The sequence below is a fragment of the Cupressus sempervirens genome, chromosome 5, assembly GCF_028749045.1.
Source record: "Cupressus sempervirens isolate cs-2001-9-10 chromosome 5, ASM2874904v1, whole genome shotgun sequence".
NCBI lineage: Eukaryota > Viridiplantae > Streptophyta > Pinopsida > Cupressales > Cupressaceae > Cupressus > Cupressus sempervirens.
Genome location: NC_143122.1, coordinates 327,995,757 through 328,020,660, shown reverse-complemented (window position 1 = coordinate 328,020,660; position 24,904 = coordinate 327,995,757). Strand labels below are relative to the sequence as shown.

Here is a 24,904-nt window from a genome sequence, read left to right as displayed (position 1 = left end):
TTATAAGCCTACCATAAAAATCTCATTGTTCCAACTTAAGTATTAGAGAAGTTATTGCAGATTTTTGGTAGAAAAATTTGCAAAAAAATCTTTAGGCTCACTATTGGAGGCCTTAAAGTGCCCAGATGAGGTCTGAAAACTTGACAAAATGGTGCTTGCGTGGTTTTGAGGCTGTAGATCAAGAGCTGGCATTTTCGAGAAGTGGTTATTATAGGCAATTGGAGAAAAAGTTTGAGTTATGGCCCTTTCAAAGTTGGGCTACCTAAAGTTTCTAAAATAATTGTCAAAGATGTATTAGGCCAACTTTATATATCTATTGTTAGGGTTTTTCAGCCCTAGGTATTAAGTTTCAATGTCTAGAACCTTTCCAACTAGCATAAAATTTCCTATTTAAGAAAGGCCCGAACATTGTCTAGAACAACTCTAGGTGATAGTTTGCAGCTTGTCTTGTAGATTATTGTAATGAAGGTGCCCATGGGGGTTAGGATATTGTACTTGTAAATTTTGTAATTCTACATCTATGGTGCAAATAAGAAGTACATATTTTGTTCTCATATTTGATGTTGTTTCTTTGTTTTCTATTATGGTTTATGGTATTAAGGGGAGCACCCTTCATCAAAGTGATTAGTTAACTATCAAGTGTTCCTTAAGACCTGTTAGGATCTATCTTGTTAGAGGATTTAAAAATGTTTCTAATAGTAAACCTATTAAAGGAATTACAATAAAAGATATGTTAATTTTCAACCAATTAAGGGAATTTCTTGTTGCAACTACTAGAGAATAATAAGATGAATGATTTGGAAATAACACTCCTTACCTGTTACATCCAATCTCCTCTCTTCTATTTGATGTTGATCTCTAAATTTCTTACTCTCAAAATCCTAATTGCAACCCTAGAAAATTTGAATTATGCTTCACAAAATCATCAATCAGTAACCTTCTTATTTAGGTATCTCCCATATAAATACATAATATATGCCACTTTAACCTTCACCATAATTTATCTTTCAATCCTCGTGCCTAAACACCATATGCCAAAACAAATGTCTTAATGTTGTAAAACATTTTCTCTCATTTCCTTGAGCCAAAATGAGATTTACATGTGATTCTCCCAAGAATAGTAAAAATGTGTTTGACCATCACAACCATCTTTGGGAATATTTCCTACATGGCTACTTTGATCATGTAATTTTTATGTCAATACATTTTTATTTCCAAGACCTATTACCATAACAAAAATATTAATCACAACATCCATACTACTCACTAATCTAAGATCCACCACCAATAACTCAATTACATAAGTTCTCTAGCCTATATATCCTTCTCTATTTGCAATTATTGCACATCAATCATCAAAATGACTTGTATTTGCAATCATGGAATCTTATAATCAAATAAATATTATGGCTAAGTCTACTCTGCTCAATTCTATGGGTAAGTACAAGAAGTTGGGTCTCACTTTTGGGCAAAAAGAGGAAGTGTTTTTCCATTTTTTGAATTTGAGGCATTTAGATATTGAATATAAAAATCCTTTAGAAATAAAAATTTTAGTGTTCGAAATCTAGTTTTTGAATATGAAATTTATTTGTGTACCCATATGATAGATTTTGTTTTTGGTATGGATTTTTAAAAATCACTTTTTCAAAATGCCTATTTTAGGACCATACCCACACTCACGTACGAACACCATAATTTGACACAAATAAATAAATTTTCATAAATCCTTTTAAAGGGAGTTACATAATAAACCTAAGATTGATGAAAATATTTTTCCTTAATTTTTTAATTAAATAATGTTTTTATTATTAATTATTGATTGCCTATAAAGGTAAATTTTAAAACCTCTCATGTACAGACACCATAATTTGATCAAAATTTCACCTTTTTCAAAAATTCTATTTTTTTAACCTCAAGAGAATTGTATGTAGATTGATGACATATAAATTAATTTAAGAAAAACTATAAAATAAAAAAGTTATTAAAGTTTTCTAGTGAACTTCACTATTTTACATTTAGGTACCACTGTTCATTGAAAAATAATGCAAAAATAGTAAATAAAATCATAGCACTATAAAATTTATTTTTCTAAAATCAGGACAGTGAGAGCTTTAATGGATTTTTGTTTCAAAAAAAAATTTGATTAGGAAGACCCTCTAAAAATTATGGCAAGGCATGGATTTGTCAGTTCAATGCCTTAGCCAAATCTTGAGAGGTCAAGGCAAAGGCTTGGTCTCACCAAGCCTATCCCAAACCAAAATTTGAGGTAGGAGAAAAAAATCTTGCCCAATGTTCTAAGAAACATGCACTTGTTATTTGAAATTGAAAAATCAGGTACCCAATTTGAAAAAGTCAAATTGGCATATAAAATCCCCTCCAAAAAACAAAATTTTAAATTTTTAGAAATAGGTACCCTTATTTTAAAAGTAAAAAATAGCTACTCATTTTTTACTTTCCAAAAACAAGTGTACCCATTTCTATTTTTTTTTAATGTGTTCAAAAATGGGTACCCATTTTTTTAAAATAAAAAATGGGTGCCCTTTTTTTAAATTTTAGATCAGGTGCCCAAGCCTAAAACTAGTACCCATTTTTTAAAATTGTGTACTTGTTTCTAAAAGAGCACAATCTCAATCTGCAAATTTTTGTGAAATTGAGACCCAACTCCTTTCTTCTATGCCTATCTTGAAGATGACCGGTACTAAAATATCGATCTATAGCAGTTCTTCATGTAAATTGACTATTATACTTAGTTTAATTTTACTTAGCAATCAAAAAATGTCCTTTCTTTTTTATCCAAGATAACAAAAAAATCATCTACATGCAACTATACATGAAAAATCCATCGCAATGCCGAGAGAGAGAGAGAGAGAGAGAGAGATAGATAGATAGATAGATAGAGAGAGAGAGAGAGAGAGAGAGAGAGAGAGAGAGAGAGAGAGAGAGAGAGAGAGAGAGAGAGAGTATACGACTCTAGATTATATACATATATACATAGATAGACATATATCATATATGTAAACCTATATTGATGTGTAATGTATTAAACATTTACAAGAAAATGTTTTATGTATTCATAACCCATATCATTTATGTGAAAATAAAAATCATGATTTTTTTTACAAAATTCAAATGTAGTAAATGCAGAGTTTGAAATGCTTTTCAAAAGCCAAGTAGGTTATTCCTATGTTAAAACTTGTTTGGGTTTTGGCTTGGTAAAAAGACTTCTAAAATTATCACCCTAAGGATTGCAAGCCCATATTCCCTCTATTTTTTATCTTTTACAATTTTTTTCATGTTCTAACCTGATTTCTTGACTTTTTCATTGTCATATTTACAAATGATTGAATAGGTATTTTAAAATCCCCACATTCTCAAACTTATTCTCATCTTTCTAACCATGTAATTTTTTATATGTTTGGAGAACTCTAGCATATAATTAAGCTTTAGTTTTCTTTATCAATGTCTTGATAGTCCTTGTAAACTTATGTTTATCATTTTCTTTAAAAAAATTGATCTACTTGACCAAACTAAGAAAAAATTACTTATTATTGTTCTACAACATATTCTATACAGTTCTTCAAAACAACATTTGCATTTTCTATTATTTTCATGCACATTATCCATAGCACTTGAATGGTACCATATTTTAAAGGTGTGGTCATTTAAAAAAATCAGTGATAAAAAAATATTGAACAAATAATTATAGACAAATACAAAACTTCTAGATCTCACTCTTACCTAGTATCCTCTCAAATAGTTTTGTAAAATACTAAATCTAACTATATAACTTTTGAGCCATGTGGAAATAGATGAGATATAGTTCTTCAAGTATTATTAGGCCTTAGAATAGATAGAGTTAGAGAGATGTTATTGTGTGTGTGTGTGTGTGTGTGTGTGTGTGTGTGTGTGTGTGTGTGTGTGTGAGAGAGAGAGAGAGAGAGAGAGAGAGAGAGAGAGAGAGAGAGAGATGAACATACATCTACACATATAGGACTACATATTATATACATATATACATAGATAGACATATATCATATATGTAAATCTATATCAATGTGTAGCGTATTAAACATTTAAAAGAAAATGTTTTATGTATTCATAACCCATATCATTATGTGAAAATCTATCATCATTTTTCTTTTACAAAATAGAGTTTGAAATCCTTTTCAAAAGCCAAGTAGGTTATTTGTATGTTAAAACTTGTTTGGGTTTTGGCCTGGTAAAAAGGCTTCCAAAATTATCGTCCTAAGGCTTGCAAGCCCATTTTCCCTCTATTTTCATTCCTTTACAAAAAATCCATGTTCTAACATGATTTTTTGACTTTTTCATCTTCATATTTACAAATGATCAAATGGGTATTTTACAATCACCACAATCTCCAACATCTTCTCATCTCTCTAACAATGTAATATTTTATACCGTTGGAGAACACTAGCATATACTTAAGCTTTAGTTTTCTTTATTAGTGTCTTGATAGTCCTTACAAACTTGTGTCTATCATTTTCTTTAAAAAAATTGATCTACTTGTTCAAACTCAAAATAAATTACTTATAATTGTTCTACAACATATTCTATACAATTTTTTTTTTTAAAAAATTACATTTTCTATTATTTTCATGCACATTATCCATAGCACTTGAATGGTACCATATTTTAAAGGTGTGGTCACTATTACAAATTAGTGACAAAAAAATATTGAAGGAAAAATTATAGACAAATACAAAACTTCTAGCTTTCACTCTCACCCATCATCCTCTCAAATAGTTTTGTAAAATACTAAATCTAACTATATAACTTGTGAACCACATGGAAATAGATGAGATATAGTTTTCTAAGTATTATTTTGCCTTACAATAGATAGAATTAAAAAGAGATGTTTATGTGTGTGTGTGTGTGTGTGTGTGTGTGTGTGTGTGTGTGTGTCTGAGAGAGAGAGAGAGAGAGAGAGAGAGAGAGAGAGAGAGAGAGAGAGAGAGAGAGAGAGAGAGAGCATCTACATACATATAGGACTATAGATTATATGCATACATACATAGATAGACATATATCATATATGTAAATCTATATAGATCTGTAGTGTATTAAACATTTACAAGAAAATGTTTTATGTATTATTCATAACCCATATCATTTATGTGAAAATTTGTGTTTTACAAAATTCAAATGTATTATGCAGAGTTTGAAATGTTTTTCAAAAGCCAAGCAAGTTATTTGTATGTTAAAAAGTGTTTGGGTTTTGGCTTGGTAAAAAGGCTTCTAAAATGACCCTAAGGCTTGCAAGCCCATTTTCCCTCTTTTTTGTTCCTTTAAAAATAAATTCATGTTGTAACATGATTTCTTGACTTTTTCATCATCATATTTACAAATGATTGAATGGGTATTTTGAAATCACTACAATCTCAAACTTCTTCTCAACTTTCTAATCATGTAATTTTTTATACTTTTGGAGAACACTAGGATATACTTAAGCTTTAGTTTTCTTTATCAATTTCTTGATAGTCCTTACAAACTTATGTCTATCATTTCCTTAAAAAAAATTGATCTACTTGACCAAACTCAAAATAAATTGTTTATTATTGTTCTACAACATATTCTACACAATTTTATTTTAAATGTTTGCATTTTCTATTATTTTGATGCTTATTATCCATAGCACATGAATGGTTCCATGTTTTAAAGGTGTTTTCACTTAAAAAACTCAGTAACAAAAAATTATTGAATGAAAAATTATAGAAAAATACAAAACTTCTAGATATCACTCTAACCTATCATTCTCTCAAAGAGTTTCAAGTAAAATACTAAATATAACTATTTGACTTGTGAACCATGTGGAAATATACATGGTATGTTTTTTATGAACAAATAGGAATAATTATTTGTGTGTATAAGTTTGACCTTAATAATCATATCCATTTTTATTTTTTTAAACCATTGTTTATAACCTAGACTTAGAGAACTAAAATTTGTATTCCTTGCAAAACTCTTAGTTTTGAGTGCACGACCCTTAAATGTCTTTGATGTTTAGATTTACTTGATTTTAGAAAAAATTGGCCACTTATATGCCATTTATGTTCACCATCTTGGTCCACTTATCCATAATTCATTCAACTAAATATCCTTTGAGCTCAATTTTAGAGAAAAATGATTCAATGGTTGAATTTAATGATGATATTCATTTTAGAATTAAAAAGGTGATGTCTTAATGTTTGGGTTCAAAAACAAGATAGAGACATTATTTTTGTATCATGAAATATTGAAATTAATAATTGAGTAAAGTATAGCTTGTGTAATACATGACACATTATTTATAATCATCATTATAGTCAAGTTGATCCAATAAGGCCACAAGAACATGAGATGAAGTAGAAATGTGAAGAATGATAGGGTGATTAGGAATGGTAGTTTATAAGATAAGAGGATTTCCTAAGTAATGTTTTGAATCCTCATAGGCATTTTGACAATTTTTATTAAAATGACTATCTCATTTGAGAAATGAGTACAAAAGGTTCAACTCTGAGTCTTTGATTTGGGAAAATAAATAGGTGAATAGCTTGTGTATAACATGGAAAGATAAGAAATGCAAAAGGGTCAATTGTTCATCCTTTCCCTAATGAAAAATCATAAGGAATATGCCCTAATATCCTTAATTAGGATCTAAGTACAAAATGGATCAATGATCATTTTCTGAAATGAATATGAGAGGTTGGATAAGAGGAAAAATGATTTTAAAAAATATATAATATAAGGACAAAAAATAAAAATAAAATAATTTTGAGAAACAATGTGACTAGCAAAAAAAATAGGAAACCTAAAGTAGCTCTAAATAAATTCCAATGAATATATGTGAATTTATGTTGATTTTGGAGGGAACATAATGTTTCCATATATTTTTCTCGAGAACATATCATTTCTAGTGTTTTGATCCCTTTTTCAAGACCTAAAATTTTTAGGGTAGCTTTAATGGAAACAAAAAAATTGAAATACTCTTAATGATAGTTCCACCTATTCGTACACTTAGAAAAATAAGGGAGATGGTTATTGAAATGGGTTTTCCTTTATCAATCACTTCACCATTATTGAAAATGAATGAAATTGTAGGTCATAGCGAAAATATAATGGATATAAAATACAGTCCAAATATAAATCACTAATTACCCTATGGTTTCATGGTGTAATATATATTTTTTTTTAATGTAATCACAAGTGTTAAATATGCAATACCCTTTGTATTCAGATAAAAATTCTCAAAAGAAAATATAGAAGAAAAGATCTCGCATAATGAATGTGTTGGGATATTTTTGGTATTCTAGCAAGATATTGTATTATATATTATGGAATTAATATTATGGCATTAACATTATGTCATTAATGTCAACAATTTTTTTCTAGCAACATTCTTAGTTTGTTCAATGAACAAATTTTATCACTACATTTTTCTATTGAGTAATAAATCTTATGCAACTATAGATGGGTACATGGATGTTTGAAGATGATCATTATTGGATCATAGAGGTTAATATTACTATTTTAGAGAGTTATAATGTTTTGATCAGAAGCTAGTTGCTTTTTTGGTCTTTCTGGAGATGATAATGTTGATCGTAAGGGATCTCATCCAACAACATAGAAGTACCAACTCACATATAATTATGAAGCCACATCCATCCATATTTAGTGTTGAAATAAAATGGGAGAGGTGATACAATTGGGTAGAACCATCAATACTATATGCCACCACCACATCTTTTATCACCAAAAATCCATCATTGCCACCAGCACAAGATATCTTCATTCTACAAGCTAGAATGAATCTCCATCTCATAAAAGGATAACTTAAACCCCTACAAAGAAAGATAGAGGTTCCTAAAAGAAAATAAATATCCACCGAAAAAAACAACACCACTACTATTACAAGAAAATAAGGATAGTCTAAATGAAGAAACTTTAGACTCATATACATGAGTCAAAACAAAACAACTAGGCTAAAAGCTTTGTCTAGCATTAAAAATTTATTAATAGTGTTTAAAATTTTCAATTATATATTCCAAAAAGACCTCTCTATCTTTCTAGAAGTCCCAAGATGTGTACAATACCTAAATTCATATATTCAAATCCTTAATCAAAGAAATATTTAATCTATTCATATTCAATTTGTATGATAATCAAAAGGCATATTGAATGCTATCATATATATTGAGGTCCAATAACACCTAGAATTTCTCTCTTCACTAAAGGCATCGAGGGTTATTATAGTTGTTGGAGTAGCAATTTGGACATATGTAGTACAATTGTGAATAGAAATACCCATGTTATCAAGATAATAGTGGTAATAGGGAAGATTATAATTAAATTAGTGGGCAAGGAGCATGGCAAAAAATTGGGAACATGCATCCTCCATTTGTTACTTTCAATTTCTCTAAATCTAGAAAAATAAATAAATGATATAATACAATATATCTAAATTTCTTAGAGCACATAAAATTTTATCTCTTGTTTAATAGTTACATTATAATGAATCAACATATAAAAATATTATCTCATTTAATATTTTAAGAAAATCAATAATTTAAAAGAAAAAACTAAGTTACAAATAATTTAAAATTTAAAGAAAATTAAGGGTTTAAATTATCAATTTAATAACATGTATTAATCATATATGATCTTCTCCCCAATTTCATGATTAATATGGTGTAGGAGCAACATTGATGTTCCTTGACATTTTCTTTAATTTTGGTGTGTGATTCAATCATAGGATGTCATTTCATGTTTAAAATATTGTTGAGATGGTTCATTATTTTTTTGAATTCATTTGTGTGTGTGTTTTCACAATAAGGTTATTTTAGCTGCTTGGTCAAAGGTCAAATCTGCATCAAATTTAGTCATGGGATGAAATTTTATGTCTTGATGTACCATTGGGACCTTATCTTAATTTGGTTATGCTGGAAAATGCAAAAATGTTGCAAAAAGTTGCAAAATACAACCTTTGGGAAACTTTTGAAGGTGAGAAGCCACCTTTGTGTTTCATAATGGAGATACCTTCATGGAAGTTCAAGCACCATCTTCCACACTCATAAATATTAGGAAGAAGAAAATTCAAAAAGTTAATAGTGTTTTGGATTGAAATTTTGGTGGAGTTATAAACTGTAGTAGCTTGCAAGTCACTGTTTGGTTTTACACAATATTCATATTTACTTGATTGTTAATAGAATCTATGTAGTGATGTTTTGTATTTCACTTTGTATTAATTGAGAGAAAGTGTTAATATTTATTATTGAAGTCAATGACTTTTATGTAGCCTAAGGACTCTTTGATACCATAAGGTTTCAACCAAAAATCGGCTATCTGTCACTTTTGAACCATTGAGAAATGAAGTTCTTTAATAGAAAGGGAGGTATTACAATGTACTATATGATTCTGTATTCAATATTTTTCCCACTCATCATATTCAATCCAAACATAGTCTATTAGATTAGGCATTTACATGTGACTAACCTGCAATAAGGGTAATAACACATTATATTGGAGATGGAATGGATGTTGAGTTGGTGAAAATTGTGTATTGTAGTGTATATGGATTTCTCATATCATATATTATAAATTTAGGAATTGGGTATTGTCCTTAGACCCTAAAACAACATAAACCCTACTTTTTAGGCCTTAAACCTTTAAACCTAGGGTTTTCTATGTCACTAACTTAGAAGTGGGTTGGGGATCTAAATATTTGGACTCATAAAGCACTTTGAAATGGTGTATGAATGTCCATTTTGTTCTAAAGGTATTTTGGATGAATTTTGAGTCATTTCCCAAAACTTGATTTGGAGACATAATTTTTTTAGGTCTATTGCAGGCTTGTTTTGCCTTTTCTCTTTGTGGGAATTCGAAATGGAGTTTGTAACCTCAAGATTGGTTGATTCTAAGTGAGGTAAGATTTATAGAGTCTCTGGCATGCTCAAGGGATATTTGTGGTGAAAGATCCTAGGGGTGTTAACATGATAGCCTTGGAAGGTGAAGAGTCCAATCGGGGTTTGGTCAAGTATTAAGTGGGTTGTAGCAATAGGTGAGTTTCTTGTGATATGTGAAACTTTAGGATCCTATACTTGAACTACCTAATTGCCTCAATCATTGGTGGGAGTTTGGATCTAACCATTGTTATGAGAAGGAAATATTTTTTAAATTAGAAACTTCCATATTCTACCAATTTAGAATATTCTATATAATTTTTAGTTTATTATAATTTTATAAAATAATATATGAACTAATATTATAAAGTAACATATAGTATACTAGCTCCTTGTCACATTATCTGAAATCCTCAAAAATGAAGCCACTAAACTAAACCCTCATACTAAGATAAATACCACTCCCCCCTCTACATTGCCTAATAAGGAGAAGATTGCTACTAAAAAGATCCCAACTATGTAGAAAGATGCTAGTGGTGTATTTGGAAAAAAATTATAGTTGATATTTTAGGTATTGACCAATGAAGAGATGGTGAAGATGAGTTGTGACATTGTAGGTACTAAAAAGAGATCACAAGAGATTGGTTCCTTCATACTAAAAGTTATGCATAGCTCGACGGTCATGTTTTGTATTTTGTAGGAAAAGGTAAATTATGAGAAAGTTTTGGAGGGGGTTGGTTACAAGGAACTTTTCAAAGTTCCTAAATGAAGATTGGGCCTTGTTAGTGTTGTCTAAGACCTCGACAACAAAAAAGTAATGATGCTAGCTATTAGTTTTTTACAAATTTTGGCTATCGTCAACCTTCTTGGCTTTTGTTTAATGTTGTCTAGTAGGTCTAGGTTGTATAAAAACTTTATTTTGAATAACCATGTGTGGCTAAGTTTTAAGACATTTATTACTCATTGGTACTAATAACATCAGGTGACTATCTTTTATTTTATTGTTAATGTGTTATTAATGGTAAACTACTAACAATCCCTTGGAGGTGATGTATAATGTGACAACACCCTTGTTTATGTTGAACAACTATTATTAAAAATGTATATTAACATTTTATTATAAATTATTAATAGCTTTTTTGGGTTTATTAATAATTTGAAATGTTTATTTCCAATTCCATAGAACATACTATTGAGAAGTGATAAAACTATCATTTTTTACCATCAAATTCCCAGCTTAATATCAAGTTCCCAAAATGAAGAATATATTTCTAAATGTAATTATTTTAGATTCATTGGTTTAGCCTATGTCTTGATTTGTGACTCTCTCTCTCTCTCTCTCTCTCTCTCTCTCTCCTTATTGGAATGGCTTTCTTTCATGCAATTTCTTTCTTTCATGCAATTTAGCTTTGTTTAAAAAAAGTAGAATTGATGCAAATACAATATTGTAAATAATTGATAATGAGATGTAGTTAATTAATTAAATTAGAATATAGTTCAAATTGTTTGTTTTCACCCAAAAATAAATATTTAAGATCTTTTAAAATATTATAAACAAAGAACTTATAGAAACTTGCATAAAGTAATATAATACCATCAACTACCCATCATTATAAATATATTAGAATTTAATACTAAAAGAATATTTCTTCAAAATAATAAGTGATCTTGAATTACACTTAATTCACTAATAATAAAAAATTAACTGATAGAAATATAATATCTTTTCATCACTTTTTTATAAAAATAAAAAATAAATTAATTCATTATCATAAAAAATATTAAATACACGAAAAAGTATATATAACAATAATATAGTTAAAACTTAAAAGATGAATGAAATGTGTGAAACTATTTTCAAAAGACGCAACATAAACCACACAATCTTCCATATTTTTTCCTTAGCAATCCATCTTTCAACAACGGCTTTCATCATATTCCCTTAAAGTCCTTTTCAAAGAGGTAAATATATTTTCTTTGTTTTCATTATCATCTCTTTAATCCGTTTTCAACAATCAAACTCATTTTCTTTGTTGACAGTGACATCAATTAGTACACAAGGTCTATCATGTTTTACCAAGATGATCCTCCCTCACCCACTGCTTTCAATATTGTCTCTCAGACTTTATTATTCCTCTTCCTCATCTCTTTATCTTTAAAAAAAGCTCACACACCTAGCAATCTCAGATTCCTCAATTATCGAATCATCTCTGCAATTATCTAACCCCAACTCAATTTTCCTCTGATTTCCTCTATCTTTTGTTTTCTCCAAAAAGCCTTCAAGAAGAATGTCATTATACTCCCTTCTCAAATCTCTATCTCTATCAATTTTGAACAAGCAATGACATTCAAGTAGCTAAGTCATTCTAATTAGGTCTAATAGATGTACATCATGTATCAATATGTATGCATACATGTAGTCTATGGATCTTTTACGAAGTCATACAGGCTAATAATCTAATGTCTTTATATAACAAGATACTGAAACAGAGGATTCGCCATAAAGACTACAAAAATCACCAGACTAGATGGCATGACCATATTGTGAAATAAGAACTATAGAATGACAACAGGACCAACTCCAAGATCCCCCTTCTACATCCTATTGGTGTTTTCTATGATCATTTAATTGAAGAAACATCAGCTATCAAACTCCCTTTTAAACATGAACTAGAAACACAAGAGAGGCAACCAGTCCTATAATCAGGTATTATGAATTTGACAACAAAAGATAGATCAATATACTTGCAAGATTAAAACTAGGGACAAAGCAAATTCTTTTCACTTTAATGCACTAACCACTTCGGTTACCACTATTTATTTTAATATCATTACAGCTAAAGTATTATCTTAATCAGCCCAATTGGATTTTAATAATCTTAACAATAATAGCCATGCCACCACTTAGCTGCATTATTATATCATCACCCTCTTAAAAAATACATCAAGTTTGTAGTTTAATGAGTGAACAACCTAATAATATACTGTAATGGATGGATAAAATCTGTTTCCAGGTATTGGAAAAATATCAATTAGTCTGGCTTCCTTCTCCTACATGGACCTTCAATGAAAGCCTCTATATTGTTTTGAGAAGATCCTCCTGGCTTCATAGCACTCCTTGCACTATCTCTCAATGCCATGATTCGGTTCTTCATCTCCTTTCCTTCTTCACTAGCCACCAATCTTTTTATAGCCCTTGATATTTCTTCCCTGTGAATCACTTTATCATCTCTATGACCACCTCTCAATCTCAACCCAATTTTCCATTCATCTGCCATGAGCTTGCTGTTGGTATATTGCTCTGTCCAGAGAGGAAATCCCAACATTGGAACACCCAGAGCTATGGATTCAATAACAGAGTTCCATCCACAATGTGTGAAGAAGCAACCTATGGATGGGTGTGATAATACCTGTTAAAAACATTGCTCAGAATAAAACTTGAAAAGTACAAAATAGAACCAATTAATTTATAATCTGAAGTTATGATATTTGGGGTTATAATTTTAGGGTTACAACCAAAATTCATCAGTTTAGGTGTGGGTTTATCAGGGTTATAATTTCTCAGAGAATACCTGTAGCTGAGGCAACCATGGAACAACCAGCCCCTGGTTTTTGCAGGTATCCATGAAGTGATCTGGTAGGCAGGTGGAGACCTCAGAAGATATTATGTCTGGACGAAGAGCCCACAGAAAGGGGTGTCCACTTTCCTTCAGTCCCATGGCTATCTCTTCTATCTGAGTTTTGGATATATGAACTAAACTACCAAAGGAAACATATATGACTGACTTGAAGGATTTAGTGTCAAGCCATTCTGAGGGTTGATATTCAGTCAAGAAGCTTGCTCTCGCTGTTATGTCCCTTGGATTATGGCTGTCTAGATAACTGCTAGGAAGTAGAGGACCCACAGTTAAAATTGGAATTTCTGCAGCCATTGCTTTTGTTGCCTCTGGTTCAAGCTCGTAGAATGAATTACAGAGAACACAGTCTGCTCGACGAGCTGACTGATATGACTTCAAGAGCATGTCAAGCACATAATCTGAATTGGGATCTTGAAGCTGTAGGAATGATGGGAGGTCTCTACATTGTATATTTGGAACTCCGGGTATATAATCAATGCAATCATCCAACTCCTCTGCAAAAGAAAAATTTCAAAGTGGTAAGAATTTGAACAGGGCATATCATGATAAAGGGTGTAACTCGATCATTCAGGTTGCTGAAATGATCTTCAAATGAATTTTATTTTTTTGCTCATCACACGTTGCTGGATGAAATGCAATCTGAATGTCTTATAAAGAGAAAGAAAGACAAGGTATACTAGATTTAGAAGGTTAATTGTTAAACCAATTAGATATTATGTACGCTTTAAATACAATTATTCAAGCATAGCTGAGAAGAGAGTACTTGTGAGAGGCAAAGTTTAAGGACTAGACTCAAACTCGGCAAGCTAAAGTTTTACCAAAAATCTCAGTTAGGATACACTTGAAAAAATTTATACTTACAAAAGAAAAATGAGAAAGAAGTTGAAAATTTTAATTTATAGGATTTGATTGTATAATTATTTGTTATTATCAAGGTTTTCAAATATAATTTATTATTGGAAGGAAAGAATAATTTTTCTATTTTTGTGTTTTCTTTTATATTGATGATAGATCATGCAGTGATGATAACAATTATTTAGACAATCAAATTCAGAAGCTTTCAAACATTCATATGAAATATAAAAGTCTAATAGCTTTAAAAATAAAGTTCCTTTAAGGCCCGTTTGGTTGCTGGAATACAATCAGAATAGGAATAGAAAATTAGAATTCGTTTTTAATTCTCTGTTTGTTGTGCCAAATAGGAATTGGGAATAGGAATACATATTCCCATTTTGCCCCAAAATGAGCATTTGTTCATTCTCCAAAATACTTATAATTAGAATTGCTATTCTCATTCCCATTTTCTGGCAAGCGCAAAAATAATATTTCTCGACAAAATCATGGACAGCAAGGGTTTCGAACTGCTAAACTTTGGCCCACAATCAGAAATTATTTGATTTCTACAGAACTACACATTTCCTTTCAGGTGTCCCAGCAGCTCCATTCCAGATCATTGTTCTCTGAGTTCTGGTTGTGTGATATTAACAGTATCTACCAATGAAAAACCTAAGCATTGCCATAGTTGCAAATTCATTACCATAGAATTATAATTTATTTGTAGGGATATAAATTGTGCCTGCCGTGTTTACTTAAAAGCCAATCGAGTGCTATACGTTCTCTGTAGCTACTGTGCCATGGATGAATATGGGCAGGAAATGATGTCTGACCAAAGATTGAATGTGTCATGGTTTTTTTTCTTGTTAGTGATTGCTTTTAAATATTCGTTGTTGGATTGCAGTTCAAGGAGGCTGAGATGATCAAGGCGGCCAAGTGGGTCAATGTGTCCTCATAAATTTTAATTGCTCTGTGAAACAAAGAAAACTCTATCGTTTTTGCAGATTATTTCCTGCAATTTGTGGTTCAAAACCTTCTTCAATTCCAATTTGTAATTTGTCTGACCAAACAGAGAATTCAAATTCTTATTCCAGAATAGCAATTTTAGAATAGCAATTCTCAATTATCTATTCCTATGCCTGCAACCAAACGGACCCTTATGTAATTCCACTCTAATCTGACTAGATTTCACTGTTCAAATTGCTGTAATTGAACCAAAATATAAAGAGAAAAAATATCACCTTTTTGCTGTTTTGACATGTCCAGCGGGACCTAAGAATCGAAAGCGAGAATTCTGAGGTGAGCATGGAACTTAGAAACCTAGGGGAAGACTCACACACAAGTCGATGGTGAGCGGACTCAGCTAGAGATAAGACAGTTTGGCTAGTTTTTGAGAGTTGAAAGTTAGGAAAAGTTAGTAAACCACATCCTATTCACTTGTAAATAGAAAAACAAGGAGAACGTCTAAACAGGCTCTTTTAGTGAGGTTTTTATCATCTGTTTGTTGGGTAATCAGATTCGTCCTTGCAATTATTTTAATAGTACTGTTCCAACAGAGCCTATTATTTTTCTGGTACACTAAAGAAATGGTACAGGTTGTTTAAACTCTTTCAGCATGTCACATTTAAAAACAACAATGATATCTTTTCTCTATACAGTATATATATGCCCCCATCTAAACAGGGTAAAGTGTCAAATATTCAAAAAGATTGATTTGTGCGGTATCCATTGGGACTCCATTCCAAAAAAAAAAATTCAATAAAAAGATTGTCAAACTAGATAATAGTAAAAAGCACAAGCATAGAGAGTGAAAAAGTTCAGAAGCATTCAATAGCCAAAGAACCATAATATTCATGGAATCTGCACTTGAGAGAATAAGCTCGAGATAGAGAAATTGAGAGATCCTCTGATAGCAAGCTACACAGAACTCTTTGTCTGAATTCATTGACTTTGATCAATGATAAGAGTAAAGATCCTTCAATTCTAAAAGTGGGTTTCTAGTCCTATGAAGTAAATGGCCATAGTTTTGGCAAGAGGACCTTCACTATTCAGGTGTAATCTCCAGAGAAAAATGAAGAATTTCTTGCTTTCAGATCTTACTGTATTCAAGCCATACATTCATAATACGACGTCACACTTCTTTTCATAACACTCAATATAAGAAATACATATAGAATAGACATACCAATATCCATTGGAGGGTAATGGCCATGAGATGTCAGCAGATGAAAGTTGTGGTAGATTGAGTAGACAGCCACAGGTTGTGTCCAAAAGGAAATCCAAGGAATCCCAAATCTCTTGGTGACATCTAGTGACCAGAAAAGGAGTGTATCAGCAATAACGCAGGATATGGGGGGCTCTTTCTTGTTCAAATCATTCAAAAGCTCTTCTAGAGCTTCGCCCATGTTATCAACAGATTGCATAAAATCATAGAATTTGGAAGACCTGTCAAAATCTAAGGGCAACCCATCTGAGATTTGAGCAGAACGAATATCTAGGCCCAATTTATGAGCTTCTGATAGAAGAGGGTCACTTGAAGAAGAATTTGCTTGAGTGATTTGAGCATGCCTATGATAAGTTGTAACAAATGTGACAATGAGGCCTTTAGCGGCCAGGGTTTTTGAAAATTGCATCATGGGAGTTACATGGCCCTGTGTTGGATATGGAATAACCAGAGCATGAAGGGGCTTTCCATTGCCACCCATTTCTACTAGCAGCAATCTGTAATGTCAATATGAGATATGTGAGAAATTTATTTTCAGTATTCCAATTAGTATTTTGGTTGAACAATTGTATATTGACAAATTCTTATGTTCATTTCACTCGTTCTCATTCCCTTATCCATTTTTATTCATTTTCATTTTTATTTATATTCCATATTATCTTATTTTCATTTGTATTCATTCCCTTATCCATTTTTATTCATTTTCATTGTTATTTATATTTCATATTATCTTAATTTCCTTTCTATTGGCATGGCTCATTAATTAATTGTACTAATCTTCAGATTTTTATGCCGTAGGCGTTCCCTGTATGAAGCGAAGGTGAAGGTATGTTTTTTAAAATAGACGATCAAAAATGCAGGGGACGGCTGGACGACCATTAAGTACATCACAGCCATTAAATCGAATGTTGCGTCGTAGGAAAGGGGGAGTGCAGGAAGATGCGATGGCCCCATCACTTTTTAAACGATGATAAATTAGATGGACTTGTGCGGGTTTGGTGCTACCGTGGACGGCGCTAGGCACAGATTCGATTCGTCCACATACGAGACAGAAGTCAGAAGTCCGCACGAGGATGACCAAATGCATACAGTGGCCAACTTGCCGACTTGAGAGGCATGGTGTGGAAAAATTTAAAAGATTAAGGTTTTCACATTAAGTTATTTCCACGGAAGATATTGACTCTATCACCGGAGGTTTTTGTCTTTTTTTCAGTTTCCATTGTTTCAATGAAATCGCAAGGAGATTTGCAGATTGATGGATTGATTTATCCCATTTTGCTCGCCCCACACAGCCTGCCACTGCGAATTGGCAATTTTATCAAACATACTTTTATTTTACTGAGCGATCACAGAACGAATCCTATGAAGTAGGTGGAAATGGAGTCTCGTTTCAGGTCCAGTTGTTTTCAATTATAGGGTGGATATAGTGGCCTGAGTCATTGAGCATTAAATCTGCAGATATGTTGATTGCTTCTTGTTACTTACACAAATGTTGTAAATAGTTTAGCAGTTCGAAAAATTGCGTGGACCAGTAGTTGGAGATTTGTTTCAACGCAATGAATTTAGACTAGCACTCGCACCTTGGACTGCAATGAGCAAGTCGAATAGGTATGTAAGGTTAAGACTGAAGGAGGAGATTTTTTCTTTATTGTTTGTATAAATTTGTTCAATATGATGAAATATACTTTAAACATTTCCTAAATATTATGATGTATGCAATGAACTTCTGGATGAATAAGTGGCATTTTTTATTTAACTATCTATCTATTTACATAGCTCCAAACATCAGTGAAATATAACTTCTTAATGAAGGACATAAGAATGTGTCATTATCAATAGATTTATGTTGTGTTTGTAATAAGGATAGAGTGAGAGAGAGGGAAGATGGAGAGATATAAGAAACAAAGAAAGAGAGACAAAGAGGGGAGGAATGAGAGAGAGGAGTAAGGAGATAGAGAAGAAGAAGTATCCAAACATTTGTTTATTTTTCATTACTTTACTAGTCATTAAACAAAAGTATATTGAATACAATAATTTATTAGTCCCGAGACTACAGTTTTCATTGCTCTAGATTGAATTAATCTAGTTTTGGGGAATTGTGCAATCTTTTCTTATCCTATAGTCCATTGAATTCTTTCTATTAAACTAAGATTTTGATATTTTATTTCCTTTTTTCTATTGGTTATTGTCAAAGTTTTTTGGCAGTATTTTTCATTTTCCTTCTACAAAATTCATGAAAAAAATAAGATAAGTGTTCATAGAATTTGGCAAGTGGTATTTTCCAAACCTTCACGTGGCATATGCTTCCATTTTGCATGCTAGTTTGCATGTATGCTATTAGGCAATAGCTGAAGATGACATATGGACAGAATCATTGCCCTTTATCCCCTTTACTACATTTTTGTCCAACATATTGTGGAAAAAGGCTTAGTTTCTTAAGTAGGGCTAGAGGAAATTCCAAAAACATGAACTTCATGTACCTACCTCTACTTGTTTCAATACCCTTACATCTTTTCCTACAACACCTTCAATTGTATTCAGTAGGGAAATGGATATAATTGACCTTGCTTATATTGATGCCCTGGCAGTGAAAGATTTGTTTGGTTGACTAAATCAGATCTATTTTAGTGATTTCAATGAATGTTTGGAATGTTAGATGTTTGATTCGGTTCTTCATTATCCATCTTTTTTATTTATGGACATATGTCTCTTTTTAGTGTCTTACTATTCTCTATAAATTATAAGCCCTAAATTCACATGTTAATCCTAGTCTTTTGCAGACATTCATTAAGATAGGTTGCATGAAAGAAGGGCCACCACATTAGATGATTTAACTCTGGCAGTTGATAAGTTTCTCTCTAGAGAATTTTGTGGATAGATAATAGGTATTTTGGATTGTACATTGACCAATTTCATAATCTATGATTCTTCTAATTGTAGTTTGAATTATTTTTTGAGGAGTAGAGATACTCATGAACATTTAGTATTCTCTTTTGAGGTGTAGGGATACCTAGAAACATTTAGTAAGTTTTAGACATTGAATCTTGGTAGGATAGTTTTGAGTTGATGACAATGAGGCTCTTTCAAACCAAATATATAAATCTTTAAAAAGTAATTTGAATAATGGATGAATTATAAAACTCTACAAAAAGTGCATCTATATAAGTTATAGGGCATAATTAATTAAGCCAGTTGCTGACTATTTTTATTTCAATATTTACTTTAACATGTACTTAGAGAGATCCATCATTCTTTATATAAGTTCTTCAACAATTAAAAGATATGGGAAAAGGATGCACATATCTCAACCTAGCTGCTTCTCCTTAATCATAGCATATATTTGTTTCTAAAAAAAAGTTGTTTGAGTTTTCAATCCCCTTCTTATCATTGCAAATTTTTTGATGTTTCAATTATCTTCTTAATCTGCCTAGTTATCTAATTTTTATTTTTTTATGGTTGTTATAATATTCCTCACCTCACCGAATTTATCTAAATTTCAATCATTTGTGCCAACCCCAATCTAAACCTTTTTATATAATATTGAATGTAGAAGTCTTAAAAAAGTAAGACAACACAACAAAGATTTGATTTTAAACAAGCACAACATATCAAGAAAAGAAAAGATGGTTTTGAATCTTTTTGGAGTGTATTTTCACAATCCATCATAATCATAGTATTATTTTTTGGATTTGATTTTGTGTGTTACGTTTGCATCAACACTTCCAATCACATTCATAAATTCCTTTTGGAAGGCTAGAACTACCTCCTATCCAGAAACATGGAGCAATATAAGGAAGCTTTCAAAGTTTCATGGTTCTCATTGTTGACATTTAATCATCAATTCAATTTTCTAATCCCACTTATCTGAGGGAAACATGTCTTCTTTTCTTTTTAATTATTTGGTTTGGCTTCCAAATTAGATCATTTTTAAAAAAAAAATTAAAAGAAATTGGTTATTACCTTTAGTTGGTTGTACAAATGATTTGAATATCAATGCTACAAGTTGTCCCTAATAATGGCATTGTCATTTCTTAATATTTTTCTTAGAACTCTCACTGATTAATGCAGTTTCCTAATGAATAGTAGTGGAGGTAAATTATTTGTCTTATTTGTTATTGTACACAATTCATTATATTGGCGGTACTACAAATGGGGAGTTTAGAAATTCAAAACTTCATTCAACCATGGATGGGATCAATTGTTTTCCAAGCATCCTATGCCATTCTATTATTTTTTTGGTTTGTTCCTTAATTTTTTACTCAAATTCTCATTTTTTATTAATTCCATATTTTTGACTCAAAGTCTCATAATAGGTTGTCTATTCATTAGTTATCTATTATTGTTGGGTGTATTGTCAGCTCATAAATTTGTAATTATATTTCTGTTTTGAAAATTGTTACTTTGCATGCACACAATTTCAACAACACTATACTCAATTGCAAATGTAGGAGCTTTTATTTTTTTAGTTATCCTAGGTATTAGAGGTCTAATAGTGCATTATTCCTAAGTCAACAATAATGGTCCATGTACGATAGAATGCTACAACTTTTGTTATGGATGAGTATTATGGATATTATACACAAAGACAATGCAACCAAATGTTTTAAATATTATACATGCAGATACATGATGAATATAAAACAAACAAATTTTCTTGTTGGATTTAATCCTACGCATTGATAAAATTAAAACTTCTACAATATAATTGTAAGGACACTTCTTAACTATTATATACATATTTGTTAACTCTACACAGGCAAGGACCAAGTTCAAGGAAATTACCATAAAGCCAAGAAAAGTTTCTCTCAACATATTGTAGTAAAAATTTTAGTGTCTGGAGTTTTTTTACAAGGATCACAATCTAAAGGAATTGTACCTATATCATTACAATATATGCTTTTATGTACGATAGGCGGGACTCTAGCTATACTAGTGCAACTCTTGTTTAGTAATAATTCCTTTTTGTCACAAATGTCCATGTCTCATTCCAATGCTCCCACACATGTGTACTATCTTTTTAGTAGCACTGATGGGCATCCATACCCTATTGTAAGGTCCCACTTTGATAGAGGGTAGGTGTATGGATAAAAAATATTTGTATAGATAACTTGTTTGATGCATTTGGATACAATAAAGGTGCAAGTGAGAGAAAATGGTATAAGACAATTCAAAACTAGAAAAATGCTATCAATAAAGAGTATAAACAAATAATGAGCATTGAGACAACTATTTATCCTAGGAAAACCTTTCAACTTGAGGGACCCTTTATTAATCTGAAGTAATATTCATGAAAAAGATGTATCAATCTCTATCACATATTAATTCCTCCTAAAGAATATATAAAATTCCCTAGACTATTTATTATGTTGTAGTTACAAAGCAAAAAATACTCCCTCGTGTTATCTTTGTTGGTTTGACTCTTCATTGTCTATGCATTGTCTCTTCATTAGCCAACACTGAAAACTCTTCATGATCTTCAAAATGTGTGGCTTTCATATGAAAGATCAAATCATACATGAAGACTCTTTGCAACCTAACAAAAGTAAAGGATTAGTTATACATCAACAAATATCTCTAATATATAGTTGATTCAATCACAGATATACAAATATCTCCTACAAATACAAAACTATAACATAGTGAACTAGATGGAGTGAGGAGGTACACACTAGCGACTGAAGTGACCAACACTTCGAGTGTGTCGATTAAGCCTAGGCCCTCTTTGTTGCCTTTCATTTCTCCCACTTGCCACAATGTCTAAAGTATATGATATATTTCATAAAATAATAATAGTTTTTAAAGGAAATATATTTTTAAGAAATGCACTCCAAAAAAGGTACTTAAGTATGCAAAAAGTGGTTAATTATTCACAAAATTTACATGTCCAATTTTTAATAGTTAACTTTCTTTAACATTTATTTTTAGCTAGGAGTTCAAGTAGTTGTAATCACCTCTAACAAAATTCCCAATTCAAAAGCCCCCATTGCACACATGCTCAGAGGATGCTGGCATTTGGTCAAAAGTTTGTTAAGCCTTTTCAATTTTTTTTTTTGGTTAATATTCTAAAATATAGACAATCATAAAAGACATTTATTTGATGCATTTTATCTCACAATTTAGATGTCCTATCTATGTTTTCAAATTTTTGATGTCCTCCAATCATTGTAGTCTATGTTTATGTCTACAAGGGTAACTACAACAAAATCATTTGGCAAAATTCCTCTTTCGCTTATCTTTTCATGAATGTCAGAACCCCTATATTCTAGCAAAGATTTTCAAAGTCGGATTTACACAAGATAAAGAAACACTTTTTTAGAAACATGTTTTGACCATTTAAAATAATTCCAATGTTCCTCAATACTGCTTTTGTTTGAAGTAGTCAATGAAAAAAACAATGCCCATCATCTATGCTTTTGATGAAGTGTGAGGGTAGTATGTGAGTTCATAGAGAGATGCCCGACATTGAAGACCATAGTAGAATATACTAGAAAATGAACTATTTACTTGCTATCCCTCTTTCATCCCCTCTTTTGATATCACCTAAATTTGGTTTATATAATTCTCCATACTGAGCAGAATGCGTTCTTTGAATTTTCATTTGCTCTTGCACAACTCCATTTTCTATATGCAATATGTCATCCACAAGACTAGTATACAACAATATTTTGTATGATCGAAAACTTACAGACACCTATGATGTCCATGATAATAGAGTTTGAATTTGAACAACTATGATATCCACCTACGAGGGAGTAGACTCTGTATTTGAATGATACTCATGATTAAAGTTTTAAAGGAACGAGCATTGGCTAAAAAAGTAGGCTCATAGAACAATGATGTGTATGCTAGGCTAACCAATGGCTAGGAAAAGAAAATGAAAAATGTGCAATGATATTCTGCTTCCACCTCCTCCACAAATAACAATGTATAGATCTACACTTGTGATGAATTACATGGTCGTCCATGTCTCTGCTAGAGTCTCAACCACTTATCTCTCATTTGAGATTCTTCATCTCATTTATGAAATGCCTTTAGCATAATTACACCGTAGGCATTTCCCATATGAAGTGAAGGCCCTACTGTTTAAGATCAAAGGTAAAAAATCATGGATATGGTTGGACAACTATCTAATAAATTTGACCCATAAAGGATCAAACTTGTTTTGTCATCCACAACATTAGAAAAGATGTTTTCAAGTCATGATCTTCCATTGTTGTGTCTTATCCTTGATGCTATTTACTTAGTTGCAACATCTTTCTTTTCCAACTTGCTTGAGTTTCTTGAATTTCTTTGAATTTGGAAGCCTCTAAAACTTAAGCACATATACAAAGTCTATTGATATTTAACATATAAATTGAAATTGAGCCCCTATGAACTTGGTTTACACTATACAGTGAAACACAATTGGAAGATTGAACATTTAGGGGGATTGAAAAATCAATTTAGTAGGCAATGATGGGTATTGAATTCCAACCTCCACTTGAAAAATACACTCATCATCATATGGCGTAGGGATGCTAGCATGATTCATAGAGGAACAACACCTATTTTAGGGCAAGCTACAGTGAATGGCAAATAATCTAACCATGTACCTCCAAAATTAAAAATTTTGAAACTATAAAATTTAAAGCATTAGAAATGTTTGAATCACATGATAACCAAGCCATTATAGTTATTTTTAAATAAAAATATAGATTAGTAATATAGATCATATTTTTAAAGTATTATTTTTAAGAATCTTTAATTATTTGTTTTCTTACTTTTGTATAGATTTGATTTTTTCATTTAAAAAATAATAATTCTTATTTATTTTTATCTTGGTAACATAATATATATTTTTAATTTAAATTTATTTTAACTTAATGAAAAAAATATTTTTTGTAATTAATATTTTTTTATTTATATTATTATAATTTTATTAAATAAATAATGTATTAGATAATTTAAATTAATAATTATGATTAGTAATATATTTTTATAAATATATACATAGAAATAGAAGCTTTAAAATTTGTTAATGTTCAAATTTAAGTTTTTATATTAAAAAACTCAATTATAAAACAAAGCTAAAAAGTTAAAAATAAAATGAAATATTTCAAGTTTTAAAAATATATTAAAAATATTTGTACAAATGCAAAGTTCATGTATATAGATTATATTATGTTACAAAGTGGAAATAGCTTAGAAATACATTTCATGAAATATAATCATAATTTCACGACCATTGTAGTATACACAAATTGAAACGATTGAATAATGCTTTAGATTTCTAGATATGGTTGTGTACAAATGCATAAATCTAAAACATTATT

The 24,904-nt window shown here is 30.9% G+C and overlaps 1 protein-coding gene across 1 annotated transcript; it reads right to left on the bottom strand.

The window, feature by feature from the left end:
• Positions 1 to 12,671: 12,671 nt before the first annotated feature.
• LOC149556011 (UDP-glycosyltransferase 86A1-like) lies at positions 12,672 to 17,199 on the bottom strand. The gene is made up of 3 exons (XM_089830122.1): positions 16,554 to 17,199; positions 13,469 to 14,028; positions 12,672 to 13,306 (listed from the first exon to the last, which is right to left on the bottom strand). Exons 1-3 carry the CDS (start codon positions 17,071 to 17,073, stop codon positions 12,929 to 12,931), a joined length of 1,458 nt encoding a protein of 485 aa, XP_089686248.1. The 5' UTR covers positions 17,074 to 17,199; the 3' UTR covers positions 12,672 to 12,928.
• Positions 17,200 to 24,904: the final 7,705 nt, after the last annotated feature.